General features: G+C 34.5%; 1 protein-coding gene across 1 annotated transcript; it reads right to left on the bottom strand.

Moving 5' to 3' along the window:
• Positions 1-6026: 6026 nt before the first annotated feature.
• On the bottom strand, positions 6027-16797 carry LOC107599679 (E3 ubiquitin-protein ligase MARCH9-like). Its single transcript, XM_016291344.1, has 4 exons — positions 16386-16797; positions 8707-8862; positions 8385-8577; positions 6027-7217 (listed from the first exon to the last, which is right to left on the bottom strand). Exons 1-4 carry the CDS (start codon positions 16725-16727, stop codon positions 6883-6885), a joined length of 1026 nt encoding a protein of 341 aa, XP_016146830.1. The 5' UTR covers positions 16728-16797; the 3' UTR covers positions 6027-6882.
• Positions 16798-17827: the final 1030 nt, after the last annotated feature.

The following is a 17827-nucleotide window of genomic DNA, read 5'->3' as shown; positions in this document are numbered from 1 at the left end:
TTATTATTAAGATTTTAATTATTTTATATTATTTTCTTTACAACTTAGCACCTTTTCCCCCAGCTAATTCTTAATGCCGTAATGCAAAAATCTCATTCTTATTACGTTAAGGTAAAAATTATTCTATATTATATGATTTTTTTTTATTTAAGCTTAAACCATTTATTTTTAATAATTACTATTACAGTTTATATTTTTTTTACAGTATTGTTTTTTGAATGCAGTAGGCTGTATGCAGTGTATACTGCACAGTAAGCAGTATGCTAGTATTCCATTCTGAACGAAGCCCATGCTGAACTGTCATCTCTGAAAAATGTTAATGATATTTAAAATAGGCCGCTTTTTTAAATAATGGAGGGATTTTATTTAATCTGGAAATTAGAGAATTGTGTTTTTGGTTTTTTTAATGTTTAAGCTGTCTTTGGGATGTGCATCAGCAGACAGTGATATCTCCTAGAACAGATACAATTATATTTATAATCGTCTGCCCGATTATAAAAATATGTTGAAATGATACATAAATGATGTCACTCTGACAACACTAAAGCATTCTGTTGGCAGACCCAAATGTTATATTTGGGCTGGTTACGTTTGCAACATATTTTTAAGTGGTGGCCTCATGACACAGCATGTCATCGCTGCTGTTTATTGGTGTCTAGAAACTGAACTGAAACTAGAAACTGAGAAAGTGAGCTAAATATGATACACACAATTTTATATATCAAACTTATGCTGAAACTTATTCCTAGTTCAAATTTGATTATCATTAAACAGTCTTGTTTGCTCAATCACAAAATAACCACAAGAACATAATTTAAAATAGTTTTCTTTTTTCATATTATGTTTTATAAGTGACATTTTACTGTCATATACATTTTGTGTCAGAGAGCTTTGTAGTTGCACACAAAATAATCACGTTTTCGGTTTCAATGTAACTTCTATTGTGCTTTATTTATTTACTGAATAGTGTTGACTATTAATGATATACAGTATGTATCTGTTTTTATTTAACCTAATAATAATTGTGCTTTCATTTAAATCCTTTTAATTCTCTTCGATTTTTTTTTTTTTTTTTTTTTTACATTGATTTGAAAGTATCGTCTTATTCTACTAGCACTAATGTTTATTATTTGCAACACACTCAATTTGAAATTACTAGTTCGTTCATTGTGATGAATGAGACAACACATTTTAACATATCTCTCTTGACTTATTTGAATAAACTGATATTATTTTCAGCATAATGCAAAAAAACGAAAAATCTTATTCTCATTCTCAAGGTAAAATTTTTTTTTTAATTAATTTAATTAGTTAAAAAAACGCTTCATTTTATTTTATAAACTTATTTTAAAAATAATGTTTACCTTCAAAATCTGCTTATGCTTTGGATAAAAACAACCTTTATTATCATTATTATTATTATTATTAAGATTTTAATTATTTTATATTATTTTCTTTACAACTTAGCACCTTTTCCCCCAGCTAATTCTTAATGCCGTAATGCAAAAATCTCATTCTTATTACGTTAAGGTAAAAATTATTCTATATTATATGATTTTTTTTTATTTAAGCTTAAACCATTTATTTTTAATAATTACTATTACAGTTTATATTTTTTTTACAGTATTGTTTTTTGAATGCAGTAGGCTGTATGCAGTGTATACTGCACAGTAAGCAGTATGCTAGTATTCCATTCTGAACGAAGCCCATGCTGAACTGTCATCTCTGAAAAATGTTAATGATATTTAAAATAGGCCGCTTTTTTACATTGATTTGAAAGTATCGTCTTATTCTACTAGCACTAATGTTTATTATTTGATTTGTATTTTGTGTGTTTTATCCATTACTCAAGAGTGAATTTGTCAGTGTGAATTGTCAGGATGGTTATTTGTCATTTGTTCTGTAATGTCGTCAGCACAATATGATGTGTTTAAAAGATGGTTTGGATTGTGTGTGTGTGTGTGTGTGTGTGTGTGAGAGAGAGAGAGAACTTACCCTGTTTGCACAGTGAAATCAGAGCAGGACCTCACAGATTATCAGAATATTTAGATAATGCTTAAACAGATGGTTAACATGTTAGCTGTTCATCTCTGTTGATCTTCGAGCACTTCATCATGTGTCGTTCTGAGCTTGTCTCGTGAATGTTGCTGGGGTTCTTGGCTTTGGTGCAAAGATGGCTGTTTATACTGTTTTATCACCGTGTGATGTGGAGTGCAGAGTAGATGAAATCACAATAAACTTTCATCCAGAACACTGTGTGTGAGTCTGATAAATCTGAGGCTGCAGTAGCCAGTAGGCCGAGTGATGAATGAAGCCGCTTACTACACTCGCAGCGGTGGCTTTATTTTTATAATCTCTCTAAGGGGAATGTATTTTGGTGATAATCCATTGTCGGTGGCATTTTTAGAGCCAGTTTGGCTTTTCTTCCACTGGCACTATAAGAAATGATGCCTTTACAGACAGGTTGGGACTTGAGCTGTCCTCTGTGCATTGGATATCCATCCATCCATTCTCCAAAACACTGTATACAGTATATATATCAAAATATATGTATATATAGTAGATAGACAGATAAATGATATATAGATATGCATCCATTCCCCAGGCAATTAATCAAAATATATATATATATATATTCTGATAAGTTGTGAATGGATGGATATTTTAAATATATATTTTGACAACCTTTCTGTTCATTTGTAGTTATTGGATACAATCATTAAAAGGGCTGTCAAATTGATTAATCAATGAATCGCATCCAAAAAAGTAATTTGTGTCTGCATAATATATGTGTGTGTACTGTGTATATTTAAGATATGTATATGTGTGTGCATATATATATATATATGATTATTATTTATATTTATATATTGAGCAATTTGACAGCCCTAGTATGTGTGTGTATGTATGTATATATATATATATATATATTATTAGTATTATTAATTTACATGACTTTTCTAGGCCTGAAAAAAAAACATTAAAAATATTTGTAAAAATTTTAGTGACTGTTGGAGCTCTATATCTAATATTTGTAATACATATTTCTTACAGTATGGTACCTAATAAAACCTTTCCATTTTGATCACCTATAAAATAAATCTGTTGCTCCTGAATGGGCCTAGGGACCATGTGCATGTAATCTACATACTAATTCTCAACAAATAAAGCCAAATATTATGCAATATGCTTACCAGGATCTTTAACTCCTAAGTAAACATAAGCATGTGGGTAAACACAGCCATTACACATTCTAATAACACACAGTATTATCATCACAGAACATGATTAAACGCTGTAGACTCTGATGTGGTGCTGCTGTGTGTGGATGTTTCAGCGGTGTGACATTGTGAAAGGACTCACAGTGGGTTCCTGGCGTTGACACACCGTCTGTCATAGGAGGCCTATGACAGACGCCCTCCCTGCAACGCTGTGACCTCTGCAAGGGCCGCCCAATGATAGTGGCACACAGGAGACCTCACGCTTGTAACCTGGAGTGATAATTTATGAAGCGCTAAAACAAAGCTGCATCGGATCAAGGTCAAGACACATTGAGGAGCCGGAGTTGCTTGTTGGTCTCAACAAGCTCCTGTTCTTGAGAGAGTACAAACTGCAAAGCAGCTTAATACTGAGCCATGACCCACGAAAATATTCTGTATTATTACATCACATAAAATACATTGCGCCTGTTATGTACAATGCTACCAGTGGAATCCACACGAATTCACCAAGCTGCTCCCTCTAATGGAAAAATGCCAATAGTGTAGCGATTTATGAAGCATAGCGCACTCAGAAGTCGCTTTCATACCAAGCAGCTTTCTGTTGCTCAACGTGACAAATTTGCATTGCTCATTTGAACTATTGCGAAATGGGTTTGGGAAAATCTTTTGTCCTCACATGAAATTCCCGATTTCATGGATTCTTAAAGGGGTCATATGATGCGATTTCAAGTTTTCCTTTCTCTTTGGAGTGTTACAAGCTGTTCGTGCATAGATAAGATCCCTTAAGTTGCAAAGACTAAAGTCTCAAACCCAAAGAGATATTCTTTATAAAAGTTAAGACTCATCCACGCCCCCCTAAAACGCCTCGTTTAAACACGCCCCCACATGTCTACGTCACTATGTGGGAAGATTTGCATAACACCGCCCAAATGTTCACGCAACGAAAGAAGGTGTAACTTTGATTCTCGCTGTAGTATTGTTTGTTGCCGCCGCCGCCATGTTGTGGAGATGCTGTGTGTTTCGTTGTGAAAGCCAAACTACTAAAAGAGGACACAACTAGAAATCAGTGGTTAAGTTGTATTTACAACACTGTTCCAGAGCAGTTCAACCCAAATATTCAGATGTGTGCAGCACATTTTATGGAGGACGAGGATTGTTTCCTGGGAGAGTAGCCTACAAGCCTACGTTTCCCCTTCGGCGCGCATGCTGACCACAGTCTATGATGTTGACAAATAATGCTGACTCACAGTCTGTAAGTACGTTTTCATATTTAAAGGATTTGCCACTGATGATTCAAACGCGAGTTTTGAGCAGTGTAGAGTAGCACTGGTTGTTTGTCGTTTCTCCGATCACAAATGCAGACATGGTTTTGTTTACACGGCGCAACGCGTAAAAAGACAGTATGTCATTATAATCCGTAATTATGTCCCCACTGGATGCAACAAATGCCTTGTTTATAATGGGTTTTAATGTTTTGTCTTATCGCGCCGGGACACAGCATCACAGTATGGTAAGAGGTATAACATTTCCGTCACATGCTTGAGGTATTCGGCCAATCACAACACACTGGATAGCTGGCCAATCAGAGCACACCTCGCTTTTCAGACCAATGAGTTTTGTTAAAAATCGACACGTTTCAGAAAGACGGGGCATTGAGAGAAACAATAATGTACAGTATGTGGAAAATGTGTTTTTTGAACCTTAAACCACATAAACATTTAATTACACCAAATACACAAAATAATGTTCTTTTTTAGCAACGTCATATGACCCCTTTAAATGACTGGACAGATGACAATGGTAAATATGATCACAGCTTTACACTGAAAAAATAAAATGACTTCTTTAAAGAAAATTCTAGGTTTTATACATCAAGCGTAATGGAGGAAATCTGTGGCATTTTGATTACCGTAAAAATTCATTTCAATTTCCTTTTTTCTTTTTTTTTTGTCTACACAAAAACAAGAGAGAGTTGAAATCAACCCTGACATAAATTTTGTCGACTGAACTTAACGCATTGTTTTCCTTCAAGAGGTTATTTTATTCTTTCAGTCTTGCAATGGAAGTAAATGGGGGCCAGTTTGGAAACATTTAATACTCCCTGCTTCAGCAGTAGAAAACTATATGTGTGTTTTAGTGTCAAAATCGCTTGCTATGTAAAGTTATATCTAATGTAAGTGCTTTAATAAAATTATAACCACACAATTATAACCAAACCATACAATTATATACATTTGTATTCTTAGTCACTAAATCCTCCAAAATTGTCAGCATTTACTTCCATTATTTTAAGTGTATTATCATTATTTATTTATTTATTAATATGAATTTTTGTTTTTTGATAATTAACAATGACAAATGCTACTTGAGATCAACTTGAATATTCCTTTAAATGGACAGTACCCTAAAATCTTTATTCAAAACTAAAATACTTAAGAAGACTATATAGCGCATGAGTTGCATGGACTAGTTTTAGTGTCATTTTTAGAGCATGATAGTGTAAACCACGACCTTCTTTCTGACCAAAGTAGCGGCTCAGACTTTCAGCGAAACATCTTTGTGTTCAACAGATTAAACAGAAGAAAGAAATGCGAGTTTGAAACATCAGAGGGAGATTTCTTTGGTGTGAACAGGTTGAAATTGCAATCTATATTTAAACGAACCGGTAATTGTATGCATTCATTATAATATAGACTGAACTAGAAAACAGAAGAATATAATATGGATCTGGACAGGTTGTCTGCTTTTTGCATACCAAGGCTAATCAGTCGTTCCTTTCAAATCAAGTTGCATTTAGTCATTTGTGCGTTATATGGTAAAATTGCTTGTAATTCAGTGTTGTTCACATTCAAATGAAAGCTCTGTATGTGATGAGCCATTGCTGAAAGGTTACGTTCCAAACCGCCAACAAAAAAAGCAGTATAGGTGTCTATCTGTAAGCCACTTAAATGAACAAAAGCCTGTGTGATGATGCATTTCACAAACAGCAGATGAATAGTAGTGTTTATTCAAACAAGCACCATTCTGAATAAAACAAATTCATCATGTCCATGTGTCGAGGAGGCATAAAACTCTACCCTCATGCAAAGGTCACTGTAAAATGTAAAGGTATCTTTATTGCAGAGAAGATCAAATTCTTTTAAATGTTTACGTCTTTTTATTCGCTGTATAATCTTATGTCTTATTGCACCCTCCCCTTTTATATTTTAGTATGTAACAATTCATATCTCGTTTCCCTGGTTATTGTGTCGTGATCGTTTGGTTATGGTTGGCTTTCTTGCTGCATCAGAAGCATCCGTAAGCATCATTTACAACAATAGGACCCTATGAGTTATCATATACATCACACGTCGATGTCACTCCATGTACCATTCTCCCTTAGAAAATCAAAACGTTTTAAAAACCGTATCGATAAAAAAACAACACCAGCGAGGAAATCGAACTTAAAAACGCAATAGTGTGCTAGATCATGAGAGAGTCTCGCCAATAGAAACTCCAGGAATGAATGGCGCCAATGTCCTACGCATTGTTCGTGTGCATTCCTGTCCGTTGAAAAAGTCGCTATGCAAAGAAAATCGCGATCATCCTGGCATTGTAACACTGTGTTTTGCAGGAAAAGGCGCTTGGAGCCTGAAATGCGTCTTTGTTTCTCTCTCCGACCTCATACGGTCGTGACCCGCATCACCACCTCACGGTTGGTGGCGGCTCCGAGCCGCGTGTCGCTGGGCCGCAGCTGGCTGAGGATGTGGAGGATGGTGTAGCCGCAGTGGTGGTTGAGGATAGTCCTTAACCTGCGCACTCGCCGGCCCCCCCTGCTGCCGCTGGCCAGGCCGTGCGGGTTGTTGCGTGCGCCGCGGCTGCCTGCCTTACTGCTGGAGCTCAACGGGTCTCCCAAGTCCTTCGACTTCTCGTAGTTCAATACTTTCCACTGCTGGTTTACAGCCTGCCATCGCTTGAAGATTCTATACACGGATGAGCCCTCGTGGATTATAAGGCCTGTGAGGAATTAGAGATTAGCGGATGTTACTGATTCATCCATAAACATATGGAAATTCACTAACACTTTTCAATAATCTTCAATTTGTCAATGCACTAGGTATCATGAACTAACAACATTTAATCTAGGTTAATATTATTTTATAATATTATATATTACATAAATGAACATCAGTTCATACATAAAAAAAAATCAAAGTTATTATTAGTATATTAATATTATAAATTGTCAATAATATATATAACATTTGTGAATTTGCTATATAAACATTTTTAAAACTAAAAAATAAATAAATATTGAATTGCTTTTTAAAATGTATTTGACATAAAAATGCTGTATCGCAAGAATTAACATCAGTAACATTTCATGTTCATGCATTATTAATGTACCTAAAATAGTAATAGTATATCTATCGATATATATCATTTTATAATTATATAATCATTTTAATAATATATACAAATATTTAATTTATTATTTATTCATATGAATTACTATTAATAATTGATGTTCGTTCACAATATACTATATAGAATTTATATAAATGTTATTTTTAATAATATAAAAATTAAGAAATAACAATAGTAATGTATTACATAAATTAACATCAGTAACAACACTAGTTCTTTTTTTCTGAACAAACATTAAGACGTTAAGATATTTATAGTATATATATATATATATACATACACACACCATTTTTTAAAATTATATAAACCTTATTTTTTATGATATTTAAAATATTTAATTTGACATAATAGTAATATATTACACTAATTAACACCAGTGACAGTTCTTGTATTCTGAATAAACATAAAGAAAAATATACATTTATAGTACATTAGTAAATTTATAATGTTAAAATGTATTAGCGTATGTAGAAATTAACATTAACCAAGACCAAAATATGCTTAAAAAGTATCATTCATTCATTCAGTATACCTAATATATTACCTGTTAACAAACCTTTTTGTAAAGTTCCCATAATTTCCCTATAACAAATTTATACATATATCCATTCATATGTATATGCAAATGTTTGTGTATTAGGGTTGTTATGATTCAAAATTCTCATAGTTTGGTTTGAAATGCCAAAAGCCTATAGGAAATCAAAGACAGGTCCTAATCATGAAAAAAAAATGGATCCATGGTGTTTTGCTTCTCACCTATGCACACAATGTCCATGAAGCCGTACATGCCGTAGCAGATCTGGAAGAGCAGGTCCTGGCGCTGCCACTTGGCAGACGGGCTGAGAGAAGACCACACCAGCCACGAGATACTGGCGATGAGGAAGAGTGAGCCCAGGATAATGGCGGCGATCTGCACCTTCTCAATCACCGTCAGAGAAATCGCCTGCCACTGATACACACAGCATTAAAAAGATGAGATGGCATCTTCTTGCTTTGCTTGTAGAAGCCTATAAATAGAGACGCTAGCCAGTGCTTCGCCCTGACCCAGATACTTCACAGTTTGAGGCTGACGCTTTACCTGCAGCGGGTTCTTGGTGCTGATGGCCAGGACTTGGTACTTGAAGTAGCAGAGCTCGCAGCTCCAGGAGCCTCTCTCGCTGATCCAGCGAATCAGACAGGGCTGGTGGGTGCAGCGCACGGAGCCGTCGCAGCGGCATGGGCTCAACAGCTCCCCCTGCAGACAGGGGAGAATTAAATCTGATGACCGACAGATCCAAGAATCAAAAATCAATACTATTTACTGTCTTAATAAAAGTCCCAGGACAGGAAAAAGTCCCAGAAAATGGTTCATTTTCATTGACCAAGGCTGTGGGGCAGGAAGAAATCATATTAACCAATAACACCAATCACAGTCTAATCATTACAGTTAAATCCTGATCAATACAATCAAGTTTCACCCTAAATTGTTTCCAGCTTAATATTTGCTTTAACTTGGAAATGAGGAAGTGAAATTCGTGGGAAATGTTATTTGATGTTCTATTTAACCAGCGTTGCTACTGTTAACTAAATCTAAACATATGAAAAATGATTGGTAATTGAAATAAAACTGAAATAAGATAAAACATAAATATTAGTTGAAAAGAGTAAACTTTAATACTTAAATGAAAATGAGAAATAAATGTTTTTGACAGACGTGATAACTTCTGTCAAAATATATATATTTAAAATTATATATATACATATATAATTTTATATATATATATATACACCTTGCTACATGTACTTGCTAATGCGTTATAGCGTTTTGTTAGTTTTGACTGCTTTTATTGTCCTCATTTGTAAGTCGCTTTGGATAAAAGCATCTGCTAAATGACTAAATAAAATAAATAAATAAATAAAATATTCTTTTAAATTTAAACAATAAAAGATCATTAAAGCTATATAAATATTTAAAAACGCTAATAAAAATGACAAAGGAATATAGACAAATGGCTAAAATTAAACAAAAATTAGAATGAAAACTAAAATAAAAGCTAATTCAAAAGACAACGAATTTGCGACAGCGGAATGTAACATTTTGACAAGCCAAACATGTCAGTCTCTAAGAAACATGTAGATTATTTAAGCCACAAAATAAACTTCATTCTGTAAAATAAGTATAATGAACTACAAATATTTATAGTATGCTCTCAAGGTTAGAGGTTTATTCAAATCCGTAACACTAAGTATGCGCCTGCACCACTAATAACACTGCGTCCACCACAACAACTGACAGTGACTGTGCTAGATGTATTTAGCGAGAAACCATGAATCAACTAACATTACAGATGCAACGGCAGCATTTCCAGAGCTGCCAAGAGAACATTCAATACATAGACTGTGAATAACAAGTCGAGTATAAAGAACAGGATGTCCAACTGGGGGGCAGAGATACAGGACTGTAAGATTGATGTGATCTTTAGAGAAAGACTGCAAACAAAAGAAACACTGAATGGCTTCTGAAGTACTCATAAATAATTCCTTACATTTAAAGAAAAAGAGAAACGAGCAAAGCAATCAATGGTCATTAATTGACTTTCAACATTTTAAAACTAAGAAAAGTTATTGAAAAGGAAATATTTAAGATTCTGTACTAGTTCTTGGTCACTAGTCACTACTTAAATAATTGTGACACTGTTCTTACTGTTATACAAAAGGATTTTCTTGCTTCCATTAAGGCACTAGAATCTCTTTGGAAGATCTCGAATCATGCCGGAGAAGATGATCATCAGATTAAGACCACATAAGTATTGCTGTCATTTAAATTCTTATACTGAACAGTTTTGCATCAAATTAAAGAATATAAAAGACGCATCTTCACCTTTGAAGCCCACTGTACTTGTCCTGTACATTTCCCGTCAAGTTGACATCACGAGTCTGTCCAATCTGATCAATGTGAGCGTTACGATAAGTGGACCTGGATGAGTCATACTGTGCTTTAAAGTACAGCCTGTCCTCCTCTTGTTGTTTCAGAGTATCTAGCTGTTATCCGAGACCCAAGGCCAGATTTAGTTTAGCCAAAATCAAACATCAGTAACAGAAGCTCTCTCCTTCTTTACATCTGTAATTAGCACTCAAGTCATTCTCTGCATATAGTAATCATTGACAAAAAGCTTCGTTCTGTGTGTGAAAAGAGACAGCAGCATCATGGCAGATCACGCTTTGGCGCTAAAACGAAATATTTCAAAAAAACCTCTCAGCTTAATCTGATTAGAGCTCGTATCCAGAACGAGCACATCAAAACAAATCAGCTTTACATGGTCCATAAGCCCTGACAGATCAGAAAGCTGACTGATGAGGACTGAGATCCCATCTCCCCCTTCAGCACGCCAGTCATATTTAAAGCAACGAGGACTATGATTCCTGGAGCTATATGTTTGCATTGTCATTCATCTATACACTGTAGCTTTGAAACGTGATTCATCATCGCATTGTGAGTCAATCACATGAACCATAAATGGTTTATAAATCTGCATAACAAGCGACTAAATAGCAGTGTTATTATAGTTGTTTAAAACTAAAATCATACATTTTTGTTACTTCAAAAAACATTAACTGAAACAAAATTAAATTAAATTATTGGGGAAAAAACGTGACATCATTATGCAGTCAGGTTGTGAGTCAATCGCTTGAGCCGTAAATGGTGACTAATAATCACTCTGGGGTGGGTTTCCCAAAAGCAACTGTGGTCGCAAGTTCCGTCGTTACCAATAGAGTTCAGTGGAACTGACGACCAAAGTTAGCTAACGATGCTTTTGGGAAACGCATCCCTGGATGACAAGCGACTAAATAGCAGAGTTATTACAGTTAACTAAAACCACACATACTTTATAAAAATATATATATATATAAAAAAATAATAATAATATATATATATATATATATATATATATATATATATGTTAGTTTTTAATTATTAATACTTATTCATTTTAATTCCTTTTAACGTTTTTAAGTTTTTAACTTACATTGAAATTCAATAGGATCCAGTGTTGTTTTGGAGTCCAGTGTTCCTCAAAATATCTTCTTTTGTAAAGTAAAGTAAAGTAAAGTAAAGTAAAAAAGCCTTAAACTTATTTTATTTCAGCTAGTTGATAACAAAATCTAAAATAATTATATGAGCCTATTTAAATAAAACTAATAAAAATTAGAAATGCACAGAGCAAAATTACAAAAATTTAAATAAAATCAGAAAATATTAATATTAATTAAAATATTTATAAAAACTATAATAGTATCTCGATACTAAAATAACACTGCTAAATAGGCGTGACATCAAAGACAGGAAAAAAATATTATATTCTAAATATTATACACCATTTATAATATATGTTATTGTTTATTGAATGATTTTAAGAACATCCAAAACAGAATCAGGCACTGGTAAAATATCTATAATAATATAATGAAATATGTGAAATTTTTATTTTATTTTTTTGTGTGTGTGTGTTAGAATATACCGCTACTTTTGAATGGCCACCAACGGAGATTTAGTTTTTTAGTTTTTAATTGTTATTTTAATTATTATTCTAAATTATTCTTATTAATTTTAATTCCTTTTTATGTTTTAAAAAAATGTCCATACATTGAATTTCAATGGGGTCCAGTGTTCCTCAAAATATCTTCTTTTGTGTTTTGCATAAAATCAAACAGGTTTGGAATGACATGAGCATATGTAAATGTATATAATTTTTGGGTAACTATCCCTTTCATTTTTCCAAACGGTGCAGTCACGACGTTCATCAGCCGAGGCTAATGCCCCATTGATCTAAAGAGCTCAGTTCTTGAAATTCTGATTAAATTGTATGTTAATGAATAATACTATAACTAGGAATGACAGATCTTAAAATGCCTGAAAGCGGACTCCTTATGTCTTTATTCCAGCGGCTGTTTTTCTTCAGTCTGTCCGCCACTTTCAACAGCTCAGTAAACCATTTACCTGAGAGGCAGGTTTACACTGAAATGCATCTCGCATTGAAAACAGACACCGAGGCTGACATAATCAGATGGACTGCCAGATGGATTGTGTTGGTACATCGCTAACATCTTTCCATATTAGCTGATGTCTACGGCTAACTTGCAGCAGACGAGCTTTACAGGCTTCGCACATCTGTTGTTTCTCAGCTTGGCTGCTGACCAAACATCCATCCTGCGTTCCGCCTATCCCATACAAATACAAGCACACACTGATTTATCCATGAGAATCTGAACATACTAATATAGACGTTCAGTTCACTGGATGACCAATCACGCAGGTCATGCATCACGGGACAGAAAACATCACTCATAGATGAACAACAAAATCTATTTTGCTGCTTAATAATTTGACAATTAAAAAGTGAACTGTGTTGCCTATTATATTAATTTTAGGATCTCACTGAGTCTTGTTTTTCCTAACATTTCAGTTTCAGACCATGTGAATCCTGCTCCTGGCCTGCATGAACACAACAGTCTTTGCATTGCAAACGAATCAGCTTCAGGCTGCCCTGGGCTTTAACATCCACACTACATTTCCATACAGAACATCACTGAGACGTCTACTGCTCATAAAAAAGCAATAGAGAGGTTAATTGGGTGGGCATATTGAACCTGGAAATCGACAGTCTCTAATGGCATACCTGTAAACCCATCAAAAGAGAAATGCATTATTAGCCTGCATGCTGCCGCTGGTCTTTGTTCCAGATGGTGTGACGGTGAGCTAAACAAGCTGTCGATACTTCCCAAACAATTTCTGTTTTTTTATGCAAAATTAAGGCTCACTTTAATATGTTTCACATTCACAGTAAGCAAGCAACACTACAGAACAATGCATAATGCATATTATACACATCATTTTGCAGTGCTCATGTTCCAGTTTATTTACATTAATAAATATGATAAAACTATTAGACAACATATACTTAATTATGCCGATTATTTTTCTGCTTATGGTATAAATTAGATCATTTATATGATTGTTTTTTGTTATTAATGTATATTAGAATGTATTATTATTATTATTATTAGCCACATTTTGGTGTTAATGCAAGTGTTTTTACATAAATAAGTACAAATTAATGTCATTAATAATTAATTAATAATATTATTGGACAACATGTACTTAGTGCATAATTATATTGTTGAGCTGTTTACAGTTATGCTTTGTTGTTCATAGTATTAATATTAGTATTAACCACATTTCAGTGTTCATATAAGTGTGTTTACATAAATATTATTGGACAACACGTACTTATTGCATAACTATTTTGTGGAGCTATTTATAATTATGCATTGTTGTTCATAGTATTATTATAATGAACCACAATTTAGTGTTCATATCAGGTTGTATTGACATTTAAAAATGAGCAATGCTAATGAACAACGTGTACTTTGTGGAGCTGTACATATTGTAGTAATTCACTACAGCAACAATAACAAGCAGCATGTGCAGCATGGCCACTGCATTATAATTTATAATGTACCAAACAAAATGTAGGCCTACATTTAAAATGGGAAATATTTTAAGAACATCCAAAACAGAATCAGGCACTGGTAAAATATCTATAATAATATAATGAAATATGTGAAATTTTTATTTTATTTTTTTGTGTGTGTGTGTTAGAATATACCGCTACTTTTGAATGGCCACCAACGGAGATTTAGTTTTTTAGTTTTTAATTGTTATTTTAATTATTATTCTAAATTATTCTTATTAATTTTAATTCCTTTTTATGTTTTAAAAAAATGTCCATACATTGAATTTCAATGGGGTCCAGTGTTCCTCAAAATATCTTCTTTTGTGTTTTGCATAAAATCAAACAGGTTTGGAATGACATGAGCATATGTAAATGTATATAATTTTTGGGTAACTATCCCTTTCATTTTTCCAAACGGTGCAGTCACGACGTTCATCAGCCGAGGCTAATGCCCCATTGATCTAAAGAGCTCAGTTCTTGAAATTCTGATTAAATTGTATGTTAATGAATAATACTATAACTAGGAATGACAGATCTTAAAATGCCTGAAAGCGGACTCCTTATGTCTTTATTCCAGCGGCTGTTTTTCTTCAGTCTGTCCGCCACTTTCAACAGCTCAGTAAACCATTTACCTGAGAGGCAGGTTTACACTGAAATGCATCTCGCATTGAAAACAGACACCGAGGCTGACATAATCAGATGGACTGCCAGATGGATTGTGTTGGTACATCGCTAACATCTTTCCATATTAGCTGATGTCTACGGCTAACTTGCAGCAGACGAGCTTTACAGGCTTCGCACATCTGTTGTTTCTCAGCTTGGCTGCTGACCAAACATCCATCCTGCGTTCCGCCTATCCCATACAAATACAAGCACACACTGATTTATCCATGAGAATCTGAACATACTAATATAGACGTTCAGTTCACTGGATGACCAATCACGCAGGTCATGCATCACGGGACAGAAAACATCACTCATAGATGAACAACAAAATCTATTTTGCTGCTTAATAATTTGACAATTAAAAAGTGAACTGTGTTGCCTATTATATTAATTTTAGGATCTCACTGAGTCTTGTTTTTCCTAACATTTCAGTTTCAGACCATGTGAATCCTGCTCCTGGCCTGCATGAACACAACAGTCTTTGCATTGCAAACGAATCAGCTTCAGGCTGCCCTGGGCTTTAACATCCACACTACATTTCCATACAGAACATCACTGAGACGTCTACTGCTCATAAAAAAGCAATAGAGAGGTTAATTGGGTGGGCATATTGAACCTGGAAATCGACAGTCTCTAATGGCATACCTGTAAACCCATCAAAAGAGAAATGCATTATTAGCCTGCATGCTGCCGCTGGTCTTTGTTCCAGATGGTGTGACGGTGAGCTAAACAAGCTGTCGATACTTCCCAAACAATTTCTGTTTTTTTATGCAAAATTAAGGCTCACTTTAATATGTTTCACATTCACAGTAAGCAAGCAACACTACAGAACAATGCATAATGCATATTATACACATCATTTTGCAGTGCTCATGTTCCAGTTTATTTACATTAATAAATATGATAAAACTATTAGACAACATATACTTAATTATGCCGATTATTTTTCTGCTTATGGTATAAATTAGATCATTTATATGATTGTTTTTTGTTATTAATGTATATTAGAATGTATTATTATTATTATTATTAGCCACATTTTGGTGTTAATGCAAGTGTTTTTACATAAATAAGTACAAATTAATGTCATTAATAATTAATTAATAATATTATTGGACAACATGTACTTAGTGCATAATTATATTGTTGAGCTGTTTACAGTTATGCTTTGTTGTTCATAGTATTAATATTAGTATTAACCACATTTCAGTGTTCATATAAGTGTGTTTACATAAATATTATTGGACAACACGTACTTATTGCATAACTATTTTGTGGAGCTATTTATAATTATGCATTGTTGTTCATAGTATTATTATAATGAACCACAATTTAGTGTTCATATCAGGTTGTATTGACATTTAAAAATGAGCAATGCTAATGAACAACGTGTACTTTGTGGAGCTGTACATATTGTAGTAATTCACTACAGCAACAATAACAAGCAGCATGTGCAGCATGGCCACTGCATTATAATTTATAATGTACCAAACAAAATGTAGGCCTACATTTAAAATGGGAAATATGAGCATTAAGCTAAAGACCCACACAAGCCTTGTTATTGTGCTCAGGCATGAGATATAAAGCGTCTGGGTACCTGCTCGGGCCCTTGGAAGCAGATTCGACACTGGGGCGTTCTCATGCCGCTGCTCGTGCTGCTGGAGAGGCTGACCGCGTCCAGGCCCGCCTGCAGTTTCGGGTCTTTCTCCTCAAACGCCAGACTCCTGGGCCTGGGGTCGCTCCCGTAGTATTCTTCCTCGTCGTCCCGGCTGGAGCAGTCAACGAAGGGCGGCCATCCGCAGCCGCCCATCCCGAGCCCCCTCATGCTGTTGGATCGTCTGTTCGGCTCTGCGTCACTGTCGGAGCGTCTAGAACCGGATCGCATGAAAACCAGCACCTTCAGTTCGTTAAAAAACATGCGGATCCGGTTCTTGAACATGTTTGACTACATGTGTATGTCGTATGGCTGAAGTGAAATGTTTTAATTGTTTACGAAAGGGTGATTATTTCTTTCGGTATTTTATTTTTATTGATTTATATATGTATGAATATTATTATATTTGATAATTATTATTATTGTTGTTATTTTATATAGTATTATTATTTTTATACATTATTATTGTTGTTTTTTATTAGTATTATTATAATTATTGTTGTTGTTATTGATCCCGTCAGGCCTATTATTAATATTTTATTCGGCAGAAACGCGGTTGCTACCCTAAAGTCTCAGAGGAAAGTGTCCAAACCAAAGGTAATTGGTCAGAAAATCTCTGGACTTGTTATTTTCCGTCTGATGGCATGCATGTGCCTGTTAGGGCCGATGCTGGAAGGGGGTGATTATTTCTTTCGGTATTTTATTTTTATTGATTTATATATGTATGAATATTATTATATTTGATAATTATTATTATTGTTGTTATTTTATATAGTATTATTATTTTTATACATTATTATTGTTGTTTTTTATTAGTATTATTATAATTATTGTTGTTGTTATTGATCCCGTCAGGCCTATTATTAATATTTTATTCGGCAGAAACGCGGTTGCTACCCTAAAGTCTCAGAGGAAAGTGTCCAAACCAAAGGTAATTGGTCAGAAAATCTCTGGACTTGTTATTTTCCGTCTGATGGCATGTGTGTGCCTGTTAGGGCCGATGTTGTTTCTCTGATACAATCATCATAGGGCGCGAGGATGACCAATAATAAGCATATGGTATTGCAATAAATAGCCAGCAATGCATTGTTCCAGGTCTAAAGAGATGTAATTTTCATAAACTCCCAGCAATCCAAAGCCTGGACGCACGGATGAGAGATAAGGAAGATGCAAAATGGCATTTCAGAGCATCGCTGCCACATACAGTCATCGTCGGGGGATCCTTCAGCATAAAAACATAATCCAAAAGAGCAGGAAGTTGGATTCGGGTGCAATCCTATAGTTTTGTTTATTGTTCATCAGAGGCATCATGACGAAGCTTTCACATCATTTCCTTGTGCATCTTCCCGTCGACATATTCCAACGCCACCTCCCATCCCAAACGC

This window comes from Sinocyclocheilus grahami, unplaced genomic scaffold (genome assembly GCF_001515645.1).
Source record: "Sinocyclocheilus grahami isolate Dianchi unplaced genomic scaffold, SAMN03320097.WGS_v1.1 scaffold13.1, whole genome shotgun sequence".
In the NCBI taxonomy this organism is placed as follows: Eukaryota; Metazoa; Chordata; class Actinopteri; order Cypriniformes; family Cyprinidae; genus Sinocyclocheilus; species Sinocyclocheilus grahami.
The sequence above is the reverse complement of the archived record's forward strand: the minus strand, read 5'-3'. Positions and strand labels throughout refer to the sequence as shown.